At 40.8% G+C, this 19,927-nt stretch overlaps 2 protein-coding genes across 3 annotated transcripts; one reads left to right on the top strand and one right to left on the bottom strand.

Moving 5' to 3' along the window:
• The first annotated feature begins 5,615 nt into the window (after positions 1-5,615).
• LOC118364297 (serine/arginine-rich splicing factor 10-like) lies at positions 5,616-10,117 on the top strand. Of its 2 annotated transcripts, none has more exons than XM_052489387.1 (6): positions 5,616-5,831; positions 7,320-7,426; positions 8,365-8,466; positions 8,747-8,936; positions 9,058-9,108; positions 9,303-10,117. In XM_052489387.1, exons 1-6 carry the CDS (start codon positions 5,767-5,769, stop codon positions 9,529-9,531), a joined length of 744 nt encoding a protein of 247 aa, XP_052345347.1. In that variant the 5' UTR covers positions 5,616-5,766; the 3' UTR covers positions 9,532-10,117. The 2 variants fall into 2 exon arrangements, with proteins under 2 accessions (XP_052345347.1, XP_052345348.1); XM_052489388.1 differs by lacking the exon at positions 5,616-5,831 and adding an exon at positions 5,838-5,981.
• A 4,847-nt stretch (positions 10,118-14,964) lies between these two features.
• LOC118364296 (proline-rich nuclear receptor coactivator 2-like) lies at positions 14,965-19,353 on the bottom strand. The gene is made up of 3 exons (XM_035745720.2): positions 19,187-19,353; positions 18,339-18,557; positions 14,965-17,926 (listed from the first exon to the last, which is right to left on the bottom strand). The coding sequence occupies exon 3, from the start codon at positions 17,898-17,900 to the stop codon at positions 17,430-17,432; it is 471 nt and encodes a 156-aa protein (XP_035601613.1). The 5' UTR covers positions 17,901-17,926; positions 18,339-18,557; positions 19,187-19,353; the 3' UTR covers positions 14,965-17,429.
• Positions 19,354-19,927: the final 574 nt, after the last annotated feature.

The following is a 19,927-nucleotide window of genomic DNA, read 5'->3' as shown; positions in this document are numbered from 1 at the left end:
CATTTTCAAACCATTGATTTCCATATTTTTTTAATGGTTTGGTTTGAAGACACACACACACACACACACACACACATACACCATCACATGGACAGATAGGCTCGCTAAGCCTACACAAGACACTTCAGTATCATGGCATTCACACATTTTGTTTGTGCATGCCGCCACCTATTGTGCGGTAGTGTATAATGTTACATATTGATACAAACAGAAAAATGCACCACCAACCAACCCTACAGTACCAATCAAAAGTTGACACACCTACTCATTCAAGGGTTTTTCTTTATTTTGTACTATTTTCTACATTGTAGAATAATGACACATGAAATGACACATGAAATCATGTAGTAAACAAAAGTGTTAAACAAATCAAAATATATTTTGAGTTTCTTCAAAGTTGCCACCCTTTGCCTTGACGACAGCTTTGCACTCTATCAGCATTCTCTCAACCAGCTTCACCTGGACTGCTTTTCCAACAGTCTTGAAGGAGTTCCCACGTATGCTGAGCACTTGTTGGCTGCTTTTCCTTCACTTTGCAGTCCAACTCATACGAAGGCATCTCAAGTGGGTTGAGGTCAGCTGATTGTGGAGGCCAGGTCATCTGATGCAGCACTCATCACCCTCCTTGGTCAAATATCACTCACACAACCTGAAGATGTGTTTTGAGTCATTGTTCTGTTGGAAAAACAAATGATAGTCCCACTAAGCACACACCAGGTGGGATAGCGTATTGCTTCCAAATGCTGTGGTAGCCTTGCTGGTTAAGTGTGCTTTGTATTATAAATAAATCACTGACAATGTCACCAGCAACGTACCCCTATACCACCACCTCCATGCTTCACGGTGGGAACCACACATGCAGAGTTCATCCGTTCACCTACTCTGCGTCTCACAAAGAGATGGGTAATCTGCTTTTACCATCAGTCGTATTAGCCAACGTACAATCATTGGATAACAAAATGGACAAACTACGATCACGTGTATCCTACCAATGAGACATTAATAACTGTAATATCTTATGTTTCACCGAGTCGTGGCTGAACGACGACATGAATAACATACAGCTGGCGGGATTTACGCTGCATCGGCAAGATAGAACAGCCACCTCCGGTAAGACAAGGGGTGGCAGTCTGGGTATATTTGTAAACAACAGCTGGTGCATGAAATCTAATAGTAAGGAAGTCTCAAGGCTAGTATCTTATGATAAGCTGTAGACAACACTATTTACCAAATGTTTTTATCTATATTCTTCGTAGCTGTCTATTTACCACCACAAACTCAAATCAAATCACACTTTATTTGTGACATGTGCCGAATACAACAAGTGTAGACCTTACCGTGAATGCTTACTTTAGAAGCCCTTAAAAACATCTTAAGGATCTGCCCCTCTTCTTAAAATGTTGGCTAAAATACCCAAATCTAACTGCCTGTAGCTCAGGCCTTGAAGCAAGGATATGAATATTCTTGGTACCATTTGAAAGGAAACACTTTACGTTTGTGGAAATGTGGAAGGAATGTAGGAGAATATAACAGATAAAGATAAAGATAATACAAAGATGTACCATAATCTTTGAACTGCAACAGAAAGGCCATAATGTATTATTCCAGCCCAGGTGCAATTTGGATTTTGGCCACTAGATGGCAGCAGTATATGTGCAACGTTTTAGACTGAGCCAATGAACCATTGCATTTCTGTTCAAAATGTTGTATCAGTACTGCGCAAATGTGCCTAATTTGTTCATTAATAACTTTTCATGTTCATAATTGTGCACTCTCCTCAAACAATAGCATGGTATTCTTTCACTGTAATAGCTACTGTAAATTGGATAGTGCAGTTATATTAAAACCTCCGCTAGCGGAAGTGACCTCGACAACATTCCGCTGAAAAGGCAGCGTGTGAAATTCAAAAATATTTTTTCAAAATGTAACTTTTATACATTCAAGTGCAATACACCAAATGAAAGAAACTTCTTGTTAATCTACCCATCGTGTCCGATTTCAAAAAGGCTTTACAGCGAAAGCACAACATATGATTATGTTAGGTCAGAGCCTAGTCACACAAACACACACAGCCATTTTCCAGCCAAAGAGAGGAGTCACAAAAAGCAGAAATAGAGAGAGAATTTATCACTAACCCTTGATGATCTTCATCAGATGACACTCATAGGACTTCATGTTACACAATAAATGTATGTTTTGTTCGATAAAGTGCATATTTATATCCAAAAATCTCAGTTTACATTGGCGCGTTACGTTCAGTAATGTTTGCTTCCAAAACATCCTGTGATTTTACAGAGAGCCACATCAATTTACAGAAATATTCATAATAAACTTTAATATAAGATACAAGTATTATGCACAGAATTAGAAATATACTTCTCCTTAATGTGTCAGATTTAAAAAAAACTTTACGGAAAAAGCAAACCATGCAATAATCTGAGTATGGCGCTCAGACAACAAATCAAGCCATACAGATATCCATCATGTTGGAGTCAACAGAAGTCAGAAATAACGTTATAAATATTCACTTACCTTTGATCTTAATCAGAATGCACTCCCAGGAATCCCAGTTCCACAATAAATGTTTGATTTGTTAGATAAAGTCCATATTTTATGTCCAAATAACTCCTTTTGTTAGTGCGTTCAGTTCACAAATCTAAACTCACGACGAGCCGGCAGGTCCAAGCGAAAGTTCAGAAGAAAAGTAATATTACAGTTCGTAAAACGATGTATATATATCCAATAACGTTCCAACCGGATCATACGTTTTCATCTGGAGCCAAATGGAACAGCGGTAGCACTCACAGAGAAATGCACCACAGGAAAATGGCATTCTGTCGGGACGCAAACCCAAGAAACTGAAGTCATGTACTTGTCCTCTTGCTCAGTTGTGTACTGGGGCCTCCCACTCCTCTTTCTATTCTGGTTTAGAGACAGTTTGCACTGTTCTGTGAAGGGAGTTGTACACAGCGTTGTACGAGATCTTCAGTTTCTTGGTAATTTCTCACATGGAATAGCCTTCATTTCTCTGAACAAGAATATACTGACAAGTTTCAGAAGAAAGTTCTTTGTTTCTGGCCATTTTGCGCCTGTAATCGAACCCACAAACGATGATGCTTCAGATACTCAATTAGTCTAAAGAAGGCCAGTTTTACTGCTTCTTTTAATCAGCACTACAGTTTTCAGCTGTGCTAACATAATTGCAAAAGAGTTTTCTAATGATCAATTAGCCTTTTAAAATGATAAATTTGGATTAGCTAACACAGCGTGCCATTGGAACACAGGAGTGATTGCTGGTTGCTGATAATGGGCCTCTACGCCTAATGTAGATATTTAATAAAAAATATGTTTCCAGCTACAAGTCATTTTCAACATTAACAATGTCTACACTGTATTTCTGATCAATTTGATGTTATCTTAATGGACAAAAAATGTGCTTTTCTTTCAAAAACAAGAATTTCTAAGTGGGTGTGTGTGTGTTACGAGTGGAGAAAAATACTCATGGGAGGCAATCAAAAAGTGTCAAATTTAGTCAAGATGAACATTAATTGTATTGAGGCTTATTTAATCTAATAGAAGTTTCGTAATCCTTAGGTTGTTATAAGTGTACTGTTGTGTGTTGCACGTGACATCCTGGCAACTTTGAGGAAAAAATACCATCTCGAAATTTGAGGCTAGCATAGCATCTCACTCTCCATTGCATACAGGCAGTTGACATCAATATTTTTTTTAATTCTTCAAATAACAAGGTGTATCCACCAATCCACATTTTGTTACGTTACAGCCTTTTAGTGTTTAGCAAATGGTAGGCTTATCACATACAGTACCTATTTTTCAACATCCAGAAAAGATGCCTTTTCAAAGTCCTGTGGGGAAAAAAATATTTTAAACATGTGGAAAATACTTTTCATCCATTTGTTGGTCTCACTTAGAGCGACAGAACGGCAATCACCAGCCCTGCGAGTAACCAGTTATGTTCAGCACATTGGAATACATCAGGGTGTATATCTCAAGCACACAGGTAAAACACTGGTGTTGCAGTAATGAACATTTACCAACAGATGGCAACAATGTGCCCTTGTACACACATAACAAGGACTGGTCAATTAAAAAAAAATGTATTGCCTGTTGAAGTTGCATTATTTGGCTAATATTAGGTAGTGTCATATGAGTCATCCTGATCTTGCGAGCTTACATTCTGTTTGACTACACGGATATCAGTATAGCGAAACAGACCGTAAGCTCTCGCAAGATCAGAATGGTTTGTACAATGCTAAATAAAATGGTCTGGTGGCTTCAAGGAAATAAATTGTACTGTGTGTTAGAAATGCTAGGGTCGATTTCTAGTCCATCTGCCCCTGCTGCATACCTCCCCAGGCCACTGGATACCAGGGGCCATCACTAGTTAACAGTCACAAAGACAAAAATAACACCTATTTCTACATTTTCTCTTCTTAAAATCTGATTTTAAACCTAACCCTAATCTTGTCCCTCAAAAGCATATTTCTGTTTTCATAAATTTTTTTGGCTGTGTTATCTAGTGGAAACCTATCACCTTTGTGCCAAAAAATATATATTGGATTTTTCCAGTAATTGTCTTCAAAGCTGATTCGTTCCATCACTCACAGCTGAAGATATGAACATTTTAATATTAATCCAATGTCTGCCATGCTTCTGGATGACGTGATGGCATTGTTGATGCTTGCGCTTGCTCCAGTGTGCACTGAGAAGGTGTTACTGACTCTGTAAAGCAGATTGCAGCTACCCCGAAACGGAGTATGCGAATGTGAGTAGATTACGTTGAAAACAACGTTCCAACATGGTCGACTGTCTCCTCAGTGCTCGAGACCCTTCCACACAACTTTCTAAAACTAGGCCTACACCAAACATGCAAAACTCAATTTTTATTTTAAAAAAACCTCCTGGATGTTTTTTATATAAATTATTTCAGCGGTGACCCTAGCTCTCGAGAACCCAAGGGTGCCCAAGGGGAATCTACAGTCGTGCCAGTCTTGGGTTCTCAGTTGATGGTATGGAGGACAACTGGATACGTGAACTATTGACGCTCTGTTTTAACATGTATAAACATTTGTCATTCTCCCTAGCAATATGGTTTTGGAAACTTCAGGAACTTAACTTTCATATGCAGTCTATTCGGAAAGTATTCAGACCCCTTGACTTTTTCACATTTTGTTACGTTACAGCCTTATTCTAAAATGATTTAAATGGTTTTTTCCACTCATCAATCTACACACAATACCCCATAATGACAAAGCAAAAACAGGGTGAGTGGTCAGAACGCTCCGATCAATGTGTGCCTCAGAGTGAAATGCTCTACATTTATTAATGGCCAATCTGACTCTCAGTACTTTGAATTTACAAATGCCCAGAGCACACTCTGAGCGCCTCTGGCACTCCAGATTGAATTTACGAGGTTATGTGAGGTTTTATGTGTGTGTTGGAGGTGCGTCTTGGTCAGTTTAGCTCAGAAAATGCCGCACCCCTCAATGGCCCCCTAATCGTACATAATTAGCGGGCCGGCCGTGGTTACTCATCATTTAACATCTAAATAGCCATTGCCCAAATTGCCAGATGGCCAGGCCACCCCTGGTGGGCAGGGCTAAAATAATGGTATCTGAGCCTGCGCGCTGGCCTCTGTTCGCGGATAGATGAGGCCACCTCGCTGCTTTTTGCTACAGCTAGAACAAGTCGTATAATTTACTGGTATTATATCAGAAATTTCAACCGTAACAACAATATTTTACAATGGCTAGGTACATGAGGCCCCCTAACCCATCACTCTTCATTAGAAACATCTCCGACGAATCCAGGTAGCTATGATTGAATCATTCGGACGTGCGAGGTAGTACGGTAGCTAGCTAACGCTAGCTAACGTATGCTAGCGAGCAACGTTAGCTAGGTGGCTAAACTGTGTTTACTGATTTTTTTTTAAAACTCTCATTTACAATGAAAACTTGTAGGTAAGTGTTGTCGGTTACTAGTTGTTTTTAAGTTTGTATGATGGGAAACGTTAACGTTAGTTGGATAGCTAAGCTGGTTACCTGAACGTTAACTCGCCAAGCTTTGTATCAAAGCTAACGTTAGCATGTCTGTTTGGCTGCACATGAGTTTGCACCAAATATAATGGTTTGCACAAAAACAGGAGAGTTGTTTGAACCAACTGTGAATAACTTAATTATGCTGGCCATCTTTCTACCTGCCAGGTTGGCAGCAGTGGTGGAAAAAGTACCCAATTGTCATACTAGAGTAAAAGTCAAGATACCTTAATAGAAAATGGCTCACGTAAAAGTCACCCAGTATAATCCTACTTGAGTTTACAAGCATTTGGTTTTCAATATACTATTAAGTATCAATGGTAAAAAAAAAAACATTTATATTAAGGAAACCAGAGGACGCGATGTTCTTGTTTATTAAATTGTATTTACTGATAGCAAGGGGCACACTCCAACTCTAAGGCATAATTTACAAACAAAGCATTTCTGTTTAGTGAGTCCACCAGATCCGATGCAGATGAACAGGGATTTTCTCTTTCGGTCGGCGAATTAGACCATTTTCCTGTCCTGATAAGCATTCCAAATGTAACGAGTACTTTTGGGTGTCAGGGAAAATGTATGGAGTAAAAAGTGCATTTTCTTCAGGAATGTAGTGAAGTGAAAGTCGTCAAAAACATATGAAATTAAAGTACAGATGCCTCCAAAAAGTACTTAAGTGGTACTTTAAATTATTTTTACTTAAGTACATTACACCACTGGTTGACTGTTTCTTGCCTTTTGCCAACTCTATTTAATTGGAACTGGCTGAACCAGTACCTGGGCTTAGCTGGCATGTATGGCAAACATGACAATAAGTGACAGGAGTTGGCATGATGGCACAAACAGACTGGCACTTTTTTTTTTTTTTTTACCTTTATTTAACTTGGCAAGTCAGTTAAGAACAAATTCTTATTTTCAATGACGGCCTAGGAACAGTGGGTTGACTGCCTGTTCAGGAGCAGAACGACAGATTTGTACCTTGTCAGCTCGGGGGTTTGAACTTGCAACCTTCCGGTTACTAGTACAACGCTCTAACCACTAGGCTACCCTGCCGCCCCGCAATGCAATATGAAATATCTCTTGTCCAATGTCACATTTTATACCTCCATTTCTATGGTAAGTATTAAGCCAATTTAGTTGAATCTGAAGGTTATTGGCAACAGTTGCAGGTTTGAACTTTGAATCACACTGGTTTAATATTAGCCCAAAAAGGTTGTACTTCGCTGGCCATTAGATTAAATGTCCTGTCATTTCGCAACACTTTAGGCCAGAGGAACTACGCCGTGAATTTGGTCGTTATGGGCCTATTGTAGATGTCTACATTCCACTTGACTTCTCTACACGGCGACCAAGAGGATTTGCTTACATTCAATATCCTTTATACTCATGTAATGTATTAATGAACATTTCTTTCATTCGGTGCATTATTATTATTATTCACAGGTGGGGTATTGACTGTCGCACGTCTTGAGTTAGCCTGCTGTTATTATATATTTATTGTATATTTGTCATAAAAAGTAGGCTATACTGGATTATGGGAGGGGAACATTGAATGTTGTTAAACGCAGTAAAAAAATGTGTACAGACATAAATCAACATCTCTCCTAACTAAAATTGCTTCTGTTACCCTAGAAATGTTAAAGACGTACAGTTCTGGAGAAACCCCAACAAAGAATGTAAAGACTGGTGTAGAGTAGTTTCAAGCCAAAGGGACCATAATGATTTCAGGCGACAGGAAATAGTGGGAGAAGAACACAAAGAGCAAAGTTAAAGCATGAAGATACAAGGAGGAGAAAAGAGGGCACGAAAGGCAGCTGTTTGACTACCAAAGAGAGGAAAATTAAAGGATGTATTGGGCGAAGACAAGCCGGAAATCTCAAGTTCTTCTGCCGAGCAGTTAAAGAGCATAAAGGTCAAGCTGAAGCTTAAAGGTAACAAGCTTAATGTTTTGTATCCTACCAAATAGAACCCTTGCTCTTCACCTCCAAATATTTTGCTCTGTGTGTTCTCTGTACAAAAGGGCAAGACAGTTATAACTTTAATTGTAAGCAAGTTTGCTGAAATACGACTTCAATGTTGCATTTGTGTGGCCTTTGTTCTTGTTTCCTCCGGAAATTTGAACAGAAGTTTCAGCTTCATGTTTTTATTATTTTAGCTTACTATTATTCCATGTTGGCACACAATTGACTTACCAATTTGAAGCTTCCAGCCTCTTTACTGAATTTAAAAAATACTTTCGTAGTTGTATGTGTGCATATGTCTCCCCATTTCCACAAGTGAAAGTAAAGAGCCCTAACAGTCTGTAGCACATTCGAGGACGTGCGAGATGCAGAGGATGCCCTCCACAACCTGGACCACAAGTGGGTGTGTGGTCGACAGATCGAGATCCAGTTTGCACAGGGTGACCGAAAAAGTAAGGATGGGTTTTATTTAGGTGCCCTGTATGAATGCACTATTTACTACCTACCAATCAATTCATTGTGAAAAATTAAGTTTCACCGTCAAGTTTACCCAAGAATCTAAGTAGGAAAAGTCTAACTAGGCCTACAGCTTCACTTTTATTGGTAATATCTTGACTCGGGTCTCTGACTAGTGAAATCATTGCCAACCTGCATGCCAAATTATTTTTTTTAACCCTTCTTGCTCAACTATCCTTGTGCCCAGTATTTCATTTTAATGACTTGTCCCTCCAGCTCCCAACCAGATGAAGACTAAGGAGAGCTCTCCCCGCAGAGGGTCCCGCAGCAGCTCCTTCTCCCGCTACGACGACTACGAACGCGGCGATGGCCGACGCAGACGCTCTCGCAGTCGCAGCTACGAAAGGCGCCGGTCGCGTAGCCCTTCGTGCGACCGCCGTCCTCGGAGGTCAGAGAGCCCTAGAGAGTGAGTTCCTCGGTGACACTGAAACTAAACCACTGTTTCGCTTGTCAAGTAATCCTCCCAATTGCAGACCGAAATGCCTTTGTATACACACTGGTTCTTACTTTCACTTTTCTCTCTACAGCTCTCGATCATATGGCAGGCACAGGCGAAGCAGAAGCCATGAAAATGACAGGTGTATATGTGTATATATATATATACACACACACGACTCATTATTCTGACTTGTCTAACACGACACAGTGGATGAGATTGCATTTATAATGCATAAGCCTATGTGGTTTCAAAACACTACACAGTTGTCAAGTCCGTGTATTTATTAGTGTGTTGACTGATTGTTCTGTTCATATGCCATCCTTTTTTCTACAGGTACAGAGGCCCTCCACGTGAACACCACAGGATGCACCAAGCACCCCCGTCTCGTAACCGCTCTGCATCCCGCTCCCCCTCTCCTCCCAGATCCAGGCCCAAAGACACAAAGTCTCAGTCCAAATCCCCCAGCCCTGTTAAGGACTTCCACCCCTCTACTGGCTCCCAGAAACAGGCCTGTCGACGCTCCTACTCCAGATCTGTGTCCCGATCTCGCTCCAGATCCTAGGACCCCACCACCCTCAAACCCTGTTATTCTGTAGCTAAAGATATTTTTGTTCAACACTACAACATATGAATATGGTATCTAGGGAGTGGTTATTCCACACCCCACCTCGGTTCATTAGTTGAGTTATGATATCTCTGGGCTGATGCCATACAACAGGAGAGCTGGTTGTCCCTACAGATGGATAGTACTTTTTATGTTAGTTCAGTTTCATTCACCTCTGAAAAACATTGTCTGTTTTTAATTTACATTCATATCAGTTTAATTCTATTAATTGAGAACCCAATGGATTTAAGTTCAGCACATAAGAATTGGTCAACTATGAAATGCAAAGGTACAGTTTTGGGCTAATGGGTATTAACCTCTGGCTACAGAAGAGGTTGGGAGTACAAAAACCCATTTATAAGACAAAACAAGTTAAATCTGGAGTTTGCAGTGATATCGAGCCATCAAGTTAACTGATATTATTTTTGTACGTTTGATGTTGCTAAAATCTCCTGCATTTATTTTATTTGATATCAATTGTTATTTTGTGTTCAAATCGAGCAGCAGTGTTTTCTTTTTGTGGATTAAAAATGTTACGTTTTAACTTTTGTTAATCATCTGAGTTGTACAAAGATATCTTTCTCTTGAAGGTACGAGACACCGGACAGTTTGTTATGTTCACCTATCCCTAACAAACTGTCCAGTGTCTCTTACCCCACCCCCCCTAGAACAGCCAGGACCATTCTGCAAGGTGTCAGGTGTGTTCCACAGGGATGTTGGACCATGCTAGTGCAATGGTATCTCGCAGATTGGAGACAACACGCATACATTCATGCTGCGAACAGCCAGTTTGATCTCATTCCAGAGATGCTCTAAGTAAAATGAACTCGCTGTCATGTTCCATGTGTTGTTTTTCCACTCAGTTGTCCAGTGTTGGTGATCGTGTGCCCACTGGAGCTGCTTCAACTTGTTTTTAACTTATAGGAGTGTAACCCGGTGTGGTTGTGTGCTGTAATAGCCCATCAGTGACAAGCATCAACAAGTTGTGCGTTCTGAGATGCTGTTCTGCATCACTTAGGTTACTCGTTTTGTCCATCCTAAGCCACGGTTATGTTACTCACGGTTTGTAGGAGTGATCCATTTTTTTAGTGAGTGGGCCAGTGAGTATTGTTGGGTAGGTTTAATTCTTTCTATATCTGACTTCTTACCTGTAAAGTTTAAAAATGTACCCTATTGATAATTTTTTTGTGTGCTATACACTACATGAACAAAAGTATGTGGCCATCTGCTTGTCGAACATCTCATTCATGGTCATTAATATGGAGTTGGTCACCCCCCCTCGCTGCTAATAACAGCCTCCACTCTTCAGAGAAGACTTTCCACTAGATTTTGGAGGATTGCTGCAGGGACTTCCGTTCAGCTATATGCATTAGTGATGTTGGGCGATTAGGCCTGGCTTGCAGTCGGCGTTCCAATTCATCTCAACTGTTTTTGATGGGGTTGAGGCCAGGGCTCTGCAGGCCAGTCAAATTCTTCCACGCCGATCTCGACAAACCGTTTCTGTATGGATCTTGCTTTGTGCACGGGGCATTGTCATGCTGAAACAAGAAGGGGCCTTCACCAAACTGTTGCCACAGAATCATCTAGAATGTCATTGTATGCTGTAGCGTTAATCTTCCCCTTCACTGGAGTTAAGGGGGCCTAGCCGGAACCATTTATTCCTCCACCAAACCTTACAGTTGGCATTATGCATTCGGGCCGTTAGCATCTGGCATCCGACAAACCCAGATTTGTCCGTCAGACTGCCAGATGGTGAAGTGTGATTCATCACTCCAGAGAACGTGTTTCCACTGCGCCAGAGTCCAATGGTGGCGAGCTTTACACCACTTAAGCAGATACTTTTCATTGTGCATGGTGATCTTATGCTTGTGTGCGGCTGCTCGGCCATGGAAACCCATTTAATGATGCTCCCAACAAACAGTTATTGTGCTGTGGTTGCTTCCAGAGATATTGGAACCGGGGACAGATTTTTACGTGCTTCAGCACACCTAGACGTTTCCACTTCACAATAGCAGCACTTACAGTTGCCCGGGGCAGCTATAGCAGGGCAGAAATTTGATGAGTTGGAATCCTATGATGGTGCCACATTGAAAGTAACTGAGCTTTTCAGTAAGGCAAATATACTGCCAATGTTTGTGTATGGAGATTGCATGGATGTGTACTAGATTTTTATACACCTGTTAAACACTGGGGTGGCTTAAATGGCCAAATCCACTCATTTGAAGGGGTGTCCACATACTTCTCTATATATAGTGTATTTACTGAGAATATTGTTACTAGTGATTGGCACCATTATCAGTTGCATTTTTCCATTTATCGGTTTGTTTAAATACATGGCAAATTTGCAACTGAGCGAACATTAATATTTTCACTTCCACAGCTCTGTGAAGTCCAGACAACTGCTTGTGGATTGCCTTTTGGTGCCAGGTGTGAATGTTCTAGCATACACCTACGTAACCAGTTTAAATACAATGGGAAATCACATCCAGTTGATGGCCCGTCAGCAGGCTGCTAAGAGAAAGTCTGAGGGTTTTGTGCCTGCAGGAACAGTCGTGTGCTTTTTTTGACATAATCGTGAAGAATAACCCGATATTAAAAGGCCTTGCTGGTATCGATAAACAATATAAATATAATTCCAAATGATTAATGATGGTCCAGGCCCATTACTAATTGTTCGGCTGGGACGTCTAAAACACTATCCATGTTAAATTGTTACTAATTATTTAGGTCGAGGACAGACTGATCCGTGGAGAACGGACGCCAAATTAGAATGGATGTTGGTCAATGCACGTGGGTGGGTGCTTAAATGAGTCCTATTTCACACATGTACAAGTCTATATTAATACGCATGTGTAAATTGGAAATGTGTTTTTTGCATATTCCAACTCCCCCCGAAACACCCATGGAGTGTGATTTATAAAATACCCTATTTTCTAATTGGCCGTCGGCCCGTCAAAAGTACATCTCATTTGCATTTTTTGGGCTACGGACTGACTACCAGTGCTATTCTACACATTTTTCCATGAGACAGAACATTTATTTTTAAAGCAAATCATCAGCTTTTCTACACATTTTGCAATGACATGCTTTTGGGGTCTTTCCCGCCTGCCACCGAAAATACTAACAATATGGGTCGTGCTCCCCCTGGTCAGTAATAAGGCCCTGACTACCACTGCTAATACAGACAGGCAAGTGCAAAGGCTATCTGTATATTGATGGAAAATTACTGTCAACCACGTTTCCATGCAGTTTTTATGCGAGTATAGTTTCATTGTAATTTTCTAAACGACGGGAGGCGTATTATTATTATTATTTTTAAATAACTCCGATTGAAGTAAATTTGGAGTCACGCGATGATATGGCGTGTGGTCCTCCCATTATGACTTGGGGAAACCATCCAGTTTATTAGGCTACAGATGAAATAAATGATATACTTCACAGGATGGTGAAGGTTGTTGCTGCTTTCCAATAAATATCGAGGGTCTTATTCTGTGGACATGATCGGTACTTGAATGCCATTTGACAGATAACATTATTCTCGCTCTCATCCATAAACTCATGTAGACCAGGCAACTCCCGCTGTATCTGCAAACCATGCCAAGCCCAGTGTAGGCACATTTGCTATTTAACGCAACAGTTTTTATGACAAAACTATCAGTTGAGTTGAAAATACAATGGGAACACATTGAACTTTAGATGTGTATTCGGTGCATGAAAATTGAAGTGAAAAGTATATTTTGTGCGCACTAGGTCATCACGCACTGATTTTATACGGAACAAGTCCATTTGGTGGAAACATACTACTGGTGGGAAAATTATAGAATAATAGAATGTAGAATAATAATAGTGAAGACATCAAAACTATGAAATAACATGTGGAATCATGTAGTAACCAAAAAAAATACATTTGAGATTCTTCAAAGTAGCCACCCTTTGCCTTTATGACGGCTTTGCAGTAACTAGGTATCCATCCAATTGGTGAAATATTTTAATGCGAATATTTGCTTTATGCCGATTCTATAATATTCGCATTAAAATATTTCACCAATTGGATGGAGTTACTGCAAAGCCGTCAGTCAGCAAGGCAAAGGGTGGCTACTTTGAAGAATCTCAAATGTATTTTTTTGGTTACTACATGATTCCACATGTTATTTCATAGTTTTGATGTCTTCACTATTATTATTCTACATTCTATTATTCTATAATGTAGATAATAGTAAAAATGGAGAATGAAAAACCCTTGAATGAGTAGGTGTCCAAACTTCTGACTGGTACTGTGTGTGTGTGTGTACAGTGCATTCAGAAAGTAATCATACCCCTTGACTTTTCACATTACAGCCTTATTCTAAAGTGGATTAAATAACAAATCCTCATCAATCTACACACAATACCCCATAATGACAAAGTGAAAACAGGTTTTTAGAAATACCTTATTTACGTTAGTATTCAGACCCTTTGCTATTAGACTCAAAATTGAGCTCAGGTGCATCCTGTTTTCATTGATCATCCTTGAGCTGTTTCTACAAGTTGGAGTCCACCTGTGGTAAATTCAATTGATTGGACATGATTTGGAAAGCCACACACCTGTCTATATATGGTTCTACAGTTGACAGTGCATGTCAGAGCAAAAACCAAGCTATGAGGTCGAAGGAATTGTCCGTAGAGCTCCGAGACAACATTGTGTCGAGGCACAGATCTGGGGAAGGGTACCAAAACATTTCTGTAGCATTGAAGGTCCCCAAGAACACAGTGGCCTGCATAATTCTTAAATGGAAGACGTTTGGAACCACCAAGACTCTTCCCGAGAGCTGGCTGCCCGGCCAAACTGAGCAATCGTTGGAGAAGGGCCTTGGTCTTAGAGGTGACCAACAACCCAATGGTCACACTGACACAAGTTCCTTTGTGGAGAAGGACAACCATCTCTGCAGCACTCCACCAATCAGGCCTTTATGGTAGTCTCTTGGTCATAGTTTTGCTTGTTGCATACTGTCACCACCTGGGGATAGCCCATCAGGAAGTCCAGGACCCAGTAGCACAGGGTGGGGTGCAGAACCAGGGCTTAATGATGAGCTTGGAGGGTACCATGGCATTGAAGGATGAGCTGTAGTAAAAAATACATTTACATAGGTGTTCCTCTTGTCCAGATGAATCCATTGGGGCGGTACGCAAATTGTAGTGGGTCTAGGGTGACGTGATCCTTAACTAGCCTGAAAGCACTTCACTATGACAGGAGTGCTAGTTACCTTCACTTACTGAGGATACGAATATTCTATGAGAATGTGTAATCATCAATATAACCATGGGTAACTTTCAAATAAATACAGTAAGCTGTACTAAACATGGGAAATGGTTTGGAATAATGAGCGCATTCAGGAAAAGCCAGACACAAAGTAGGGGGGAAAGGGAAGGGATTTTATTTTTTGGGGGGGTTACTTTGATTAGACCAATTAAAGCAGTGCTTGAGTTTTTTGTTGTTGTCAAATTCAAATCAAGTCTGGACATGTGGCATAATTTCATAAGCATTGGTGACAGTGAACAAATGGGACAAATTAAGAGCCAATTTGTTGAGAAACCCTTCAGTTTCAAATTTAGGATGAAGAGCCTTATACATGTATGAATCATTAGCAGAAACCAACAGGACATCTTTGTTTTAAAAATAAACAGCAATGCATTAAAAACACAGATATCAAAACAAAAGCAGTTGAAAAACAGTTTCACAATAACATAGGGCCAAATTCAATTATCTTCTAGCAGAAGAACAGCAGATAATTGAAGGTGGTTTTTAGATATACATTTTTGGTCAATGAATAACATTACCTAATCAAAAAATATAAGTCCATGTTGGGTTAAAATGTAGGCACAATCAAGTTGACGAACTCAATTCAGGGCACATTTTCCAGACAAATCATAAGTAGTCCTGGATAAAAAAATATATATATTTCAATGGAGACTATCCACTGAAATAGTTGTTTTAATCCAGGTTTGGGGTTAATCTGTCTGGGAAACCAGCCCCCAGTGGCTGTAGCACACCTGGAAACTAAAATAATTTAACAATTCATACATATCGAAGTCAACTCAAAAGGTCAAATGTAAGTTACGTTTTTTTGCACACTGCATTTTTTACCCTACACTGTGCATAATACAAAATAAAAAACATGTGCAAGATTACTGGCAATAATTACACAGTGCAGGGGTATTGACAAATGCTATAGGCAGATTTCTTTTTTACAAAAATATTCAGTATTTGAAGTCAAGACATGTCCTAAGCATGACTTATACATTCAGTGTTATTACTAAAAATACTTTATCAAGCAGGTTTAAAAACACCCTGCTAAATGTACATATGCTACAAGTATTTTTTATACATTTCATTATTTACATGGCTCTTTAACTTATTTCAAGCTCGTGAGCTCTGTTTTGTCGTCTCTAAGATGGCCATTACACAGTTCCCATTCTGCAAAGAAAATAAAAGACTGCCTCCCCTCAAACTAGAACCTAGAGGGAGATAGTCAATTAACCATCCATCAATAAAAAGGGCCTCTCAGCCTGTAACTTCTGAAAACAAATTTGATTGCAGTGCAAGAATAGGGTGCAGGAGGCAGTGAGTATCTGGAGATTGCTGCTGGATACTTTAAATGTAAACAGATCCACACTGGCCTTGCGCCTAACGTCCTCTGTGCCACGTTACGCACTTCTCTCAACTTTGCACTTCCTCGTAAGAAACTGCCACACAGCAAACAGGGCCATGACACAGGAGATCGAGGTTGCGAAACTCACAGTCCCACATCCCTGTTGAATCTGGCCCTCTTCCGCATTGTTTACCGGGTGGGGTTTCAGTAGGGAAGGAGATAGTTTGAAAGTGGCTAATAGCAGTACTGATTGCATTGAAAAAGTGACCCAGAGGACCAATTCCCTGCGCCACTCAAGCCAACGTGGTTGATATGGCACTGGTAACCACGTCAGACATACAAAGGAGAGATGGCGAGAGAGAGAAAAAAAAAAAACACAGCAAAAGACATTGCTTTGGTTAAGACAAAACTAACTCATTAACTACATCACAAATAGACAAAATAATTGTAGGATAGAGCTGCAGGCCTTGGACCAGCACAACTGCCATAGTGCAGTGCGCACAGCGCAATAAAAAAGTACAGGAGTTGAACGTCCAAGGCCTGTGTGCCATGGCCTCTACACTTCAGTTTGAGGTTATTCTTGTGACCTGTACTCACTACTACAGCTGATTCTCGCCTGAAAGAAAGCTCTGGTTTCCCTGCAGAACAGTGGCTTTTACATCCCCCAAAAACAAGATGGAAAATAATAAGTCAAACTAAAAAGAAATGCTACTATTGTAGATTGTGCTTCAGGCAGCACCAGGTTATCAGAGGTGAAATCCTTAATGATTAACAGAACTTAACGTGCCAAAGTAAGAATTACCTGTCCACAGAAATGGACTGTAAATGAGACCGCATGAACATGTGTATACTAATATCCAACCCTACCGTTTGGGAAGAGAAGCCCACAGACTTGCTATAACGGCCAACAAAAAAACAACAAAACAAAAAGAGCAGAGCACGACGGATATCCAGTTCATCGTTAGTGACAGAAACAGACTCCAATGAGAACATTCTCCCTCACCGACAAGGCTGCAGCGCTGTAATATCTGTGGTTTCTCAACAAAAAGGGTGCTAAACATTTGCAGAGAGATGTTCCAGCAAAATGCCTCCCACCCTGCGAAGACCTCAAATCTAAAATAGCTAAAAGTGTATTACAACGCTGGGGCATTCTAGGCAGGCAGGAGTCTTCAGAGGAGCATTCGTTCACACGTTGGCTTTGAAAGACCAGGTCATGGGAGTCCATCTCTAGGCATGCACCTTGAGGAGGCTCTTCAGTTGGAAGGCCATCATCTCCCTGCTGTCACGGGTACCCATGGGGACCCAGTGGCTGGGGGGCTTGGGTAGCACGCTGGGGGAGGGTGGCTCGCTGAACTTGGCCCCTGCATAGCTCGGGCCACCACACTGGGCAGCCAGAAGTGTGTTCAGGTGGGACACAGCGCCCTCCCAATTCTGATCATAGGTGTTGGCAAAACGGACAGGAGCATTTTTCTTCTCAGCCGACGCGGCCAGCCGCGCCTCTGGAAACCAGGGGTAGGCTGCTCCCTTGCGGTGGCCATGTTGGTGAGGACCTCCCGCAGCCCCTGAGGATGCTACTGTTGTCATTCCATTCTGATCGCGGACAACTCTCTGCTTGGCCCGGCCCAACTGATGGTTCTTCTTGGGCAATGGGCGCTCTGGGTGGGACACTGGAATGTTGTACCTCTCTCCACCTCCCATGCTGTACTTTTCACACAGTGTGTCACCTGAAGGAGGAAATCAAAGTTACAAACATTTCTAACATTTACAATTTAGTCATTTTGCAGAAACACTTAGCCAGAACTTCCAAGTGCCTTGCTCAATGGCATACAGATGTTCCACATTGTCAGCTCAGGGATTCGAACCAGCGACCTTTCAGTTACTGGCCCAACACTCTTAATGCTAGGCTACTGTTACATGCTGCCCAAAAATAAATTTAAAAAATGACAATTGTCCCCGGTTGACAAACCCCGTTTTAACAATCAGGTCGAAAATATATATACTTGAAAATAGAAGTAACAGAACTTCTGGAACAAATGTGCATACCTGAATCTACTTCAAAGAGCTCAATTGGCTACGTGCAAAAACTCAGCCCTTCCCCCACCCAACTGGGAAAACAGTGTCGCATCCATTGCCTACCTCTTTGTTGTTAGAAAGTTGAATGTGCAGAGATGTTTCCTTAATTTCTCCTTTCCAATTGGGCTCCAGGTCCTCGAAGTAGTCTTCGATCTACTTCTCGCTGCACTTTTAGGTCCAGCAAGAACTGGAGTTGTCATGTGCCAATGAGCGTCGTTTTCCCGTGAAGCCGAGTAGAACATCAATTCACTTCAGCGCACGAAAATGCTCCAAGGCGGCGAGCTAAACAATAAAATGTTTTACATTAATAATTCGGGTAAAATAGCACGATACTGCTCGCGCAGCGTTCGATAACAAGCCAAGTGTGTAAACTGTTGATGTTACAAACTGAGAATGGGGACAGCTTTCGTGTGCCAAACATGCATCGTCACAAAGCCAACTAATAAGGTTAGCCAGTGAGCTAACTACATTCTACAAGTAGCAACTGTCATATACATTTCATTTAAACTGGTACTGTAGTAAAATAATGGATATTCGTTGGAATACTGGAAAATAAACAAGGTAGTTAACTAACGTCCATGTTTAGCTATGTAAAGCCACCACGTAAACAGCTAATAATCCTCTTTCACTGGCTTCGAAGAATGCGAACGTCTTCGTCAGCTAGCTTGGTGAACGTTGGCTGCATACATTATTTAAATAGATTTTTAAATACGCATAGATTAACCGTAATGTGGGCTTGTTAACATTACTATACTAAAGTTATGTATTCAGGGTTATCATCATTGTAAGTAAATAGCGAATCATCCAGGTCACAAATCTGGCAACAAAACAAAGAACACCACTCGTATGGCGTCACACATTCTAGCTAAATGAACTTAATCAATTTAGCTAAACACAACACCGGCTCTTACCGACTTCCTCAGGCTTGGTTGGTAAAAGCCGTTTGTCAGATATTTTTTTTATTGAAGTCTGAAATCTCTGGATGGAGAATCTAGAACTGTGTGGAGTTTACACGGTGTAAAAGATATGTATACTTATATTCCCTCTCGACTGTCTGATTTGCAACAAAATGGAAGCTCGAGCAGGTATATGTAACTGCGCTGGCTGAGCTCCCACCAATCACAACAGCTATGTGACATGAAGGACCAATCAGAGAGGCGATACACACGCATTCATGTCTGTTGCCAGACTGTTGACGTCAAAAGACAAACCTCCCGCCCTAAGCTTCCTTTGTTGAGGTTATTTCCATGAAGAACTGGTAAAAACAATGAAACCCACCCTTTACATTCAAATCAAAGTAAACAAATCGACATTTGTCCTTCAAACTTGACATTCAATAGCTGCTGTGTCGGCAAAAACTAATACTGGGGTTCAGAATAAACGATTGACAAAATATTTCATGATACGAGTAATCTACACTAACCAGGTTTCCATCCAACCGTTTTATGCTAGCTGTTGGCTAGAGTGCACGTGCCACGACCAGAGTGGCCACATTCGCTATATAACGGGAAATGTGTTGTGACAAAACCATCAGTAAAGTGGGAATTGAACAGCAAAAGTAATTAATAATTAGTAATTAGTCATTGATATGTACTAGGTCATCACGCACAGCCTTTTATCAACAACAACAAGTCCATCTGATGGAAATAGAA

This window comes from Oncorhynchus keta, chromosome 31, assembly GCF_023373465.1.
Source record: "Oncorhynchus keta strain PuntledgeMale-10-30-2019 chromosome 31, Oket_V2, whole genome shotgun sequence".
Classification (NCBI taxonomy): Eukaryota; Metazoa; Chordata; class Actinopteri; order Salmoniformes; family Salmonidae; genus Oncorhynchus; species Oncorhynchus keta.
The sequence above is the reverse complement of the archived record's forward strand: the minus strand, read 5'-3'. Positions and strand labels throughout refer to the sequence as shown.

Bases quoted from the DNA above. Each gene is read 5' to 3' on its own strand.
- LOC118364297 (XM_052489387.1), top strand. From the start codon at position 5,767: ATGGCTAGGTACATGAGGCCCCCTAACCCATCACTCTTCATTAGAAAC. The intron at 5,832-7,319 runs GTAGCTATGATT...GCAACACTTTAG, and splicing joins AACATCTCCGACGAATCCAG to GCCAGAGGAACTACGCCGTG. The intron at 8,467-8,746 runs GTAAGGATGGGT...TTGTCCCTCCAG, and splicing joins TGCACAGGGTGACCGAAAAA to CTCCCAACCAGATGAAGACT.
- LOC118364296 (XM_035745720.2), bottom strand. From the start codon at position 17,900: ATGGGAGGTGGAGAGAGGTACAACATTCCAGTGTCCCACCCAGAGCGC.